The sequence below is a fragment of the Galeopterus variegatus genome, unplaced genomic scaffold (genome assembly GCF_000696425.1).
Source record: "Galeopterus variegatus unplaced genomic scaffold, G_variegatus-3.0.2 Scaffold16866, whole genome shotgun sequence".
NCBI lineage: Eukaryota > Metazoa > Chordata > Mammalia > Dermoptera > Cynocephalidae > Galeopterus > Galeopterus variegatus.
In genome coordinates, this window is record NW_007742977.1 from 19,667 (window position 1) to 21,252 (window position 1,586).

General features: G+C 43.6%; 1 protein-coding gene and 1 pseudogene across 1 annotated transcript; both read left to right on the forward strand.

Annotated features, from left to right (window-relative positions):
- The window catches only part of LOC103582584, a 19,230-nt pseudogene that overhangs the window by 15,159 nt on the left and 2,485 nt on the right, over positions 1–1,586 (forward strand).
- LOC103582583 (MAGUK p55 subfamily member 7-like) lies at positions 19–651 on the forward strand. Its single transcript, XM_008564136.1, is given in 1 exon segment — positions 19–651. A coding segment is annotated over 1 exon segment (435 nt). The 5' UTR covers positions 19–216.

The window sequence follows — 1,586 nt, forward strand, 5'->3', positions numbered from 1 at the left end:
TACCGTGCCTAGTGCTCTGTGAACTAGAAGAGCTCCGTCCCCTTTCCTTGAGGCAGACGACAGTGACCACAGGACTAGAGAATCGCCATTCTTGCCTCCCTGCTGTCCATTCAACCCTAACTCCATTTATTTCCAGCAGGACTTTGTACTTACATGCTCTGATGCTGGAGTTTCTCTTGCAGCTGCCGCCTGCGGTTTCCTTGTCTTCTTTTTCAGATGTTCATGAGAGCACAGTTTGACTATGATCCCAAAAAGGACAATCTGATCCCTTGCAAGGAGGCGGGACTGAAGTTTGTCACTGGGGACATCATCCAGATCATCAACAAGGATGACAGCAACTGGTGGCAGGGGCGGGTGGAAGGCTCCTGCAAGGAGTCGGCAGGACTGATCCCTTCCCCGGAGCTGCAGGAATGGTGAGCCGCGTCTGTACGTGGGATCTGTGGGTTAAAGAGGCACGAGCTGCCGCACGTANTGATGAACGTGATCTTTTCCCTAGAAGTGCAGTATGCTGACACCATGATGCGCTTTGATCATGTCTGGCTTCGAGACCACTGCCGCTCAGCATCTTGCTGTGGGGAGTATGGATACATGGAAAGAGTCTTAACAGGCCTATCAACTAATTGCTCTTTGTGGACCTTATTTGAGTCCTGACACAAACCTGCCCATGGGGCGACAGTAGTTTCTCCATCATCTCTTTACCCCTCACCTTTGTAAACAGCTGCTTCATTCAACAGTCTTCACCACCCATTTCCTGGTGTGGCATTGACTGGCAGAGTCCTTTTACCTGCTTGTCTCTTCTATGAGAGGTTATTTGGGATCTTTTCCCACCTGTGAGAATGGCAACAGTGCGTTTCACGACTACCAGCATCAGAAGGCTGATTCGTTTGCCCATGGCTTACCCTCCTGGAAAGCTGCTCTGTGACTTGGCCTAATGGTTGCTTCTCAATAAAACTTGATGCACAGTACATGTTTTTTTCTGANTGACTTGGCCTAATGGTTGCTTCTCAATAAAACTTGATGCACAGTACATGTTTTTTTCTGATACTGGCATGACTGTATCCCTTAGCATAATATAACAACCTTTTCAAATAAGTGCACATCCAAAATTTGTCTTCATTTTGGTTTATGTAAATGTAATCAACTACATAAAAGTTAATTTGGGTTGTATGGCAAAAGATACTATAATCAATAGACTTGAAAAAATATTTGTCATGCACATAACAGGTAAAAGGTTAATAAGTCTGAAGAGCTTCTAAACTTTATTGTAAAAAGACAAACCACCAAATAGAAAACTGGACAAAAAGAAAAAGAAAATCATATGGCCCTTAAGTTTTTGAAAATATGTTCATTCTTTGCAGCAGTATTCACAATAGCCAAGATGTGGAATCGACAGATGAATGGATAAATAAAATGTGGTGTATATACACAATGGAATATTACTCAGCCTTGAAAAAGGCAATTCTGTCATTTGGGACAACCTGGATGAACCTGCAGGACACTGGGTTAAGTGAAATAAGCCAGTCACAGAAAGACAAATACTGCATGATGTCACTTACATGTGGAATCTAAAAAAGCCAAACCCGTAG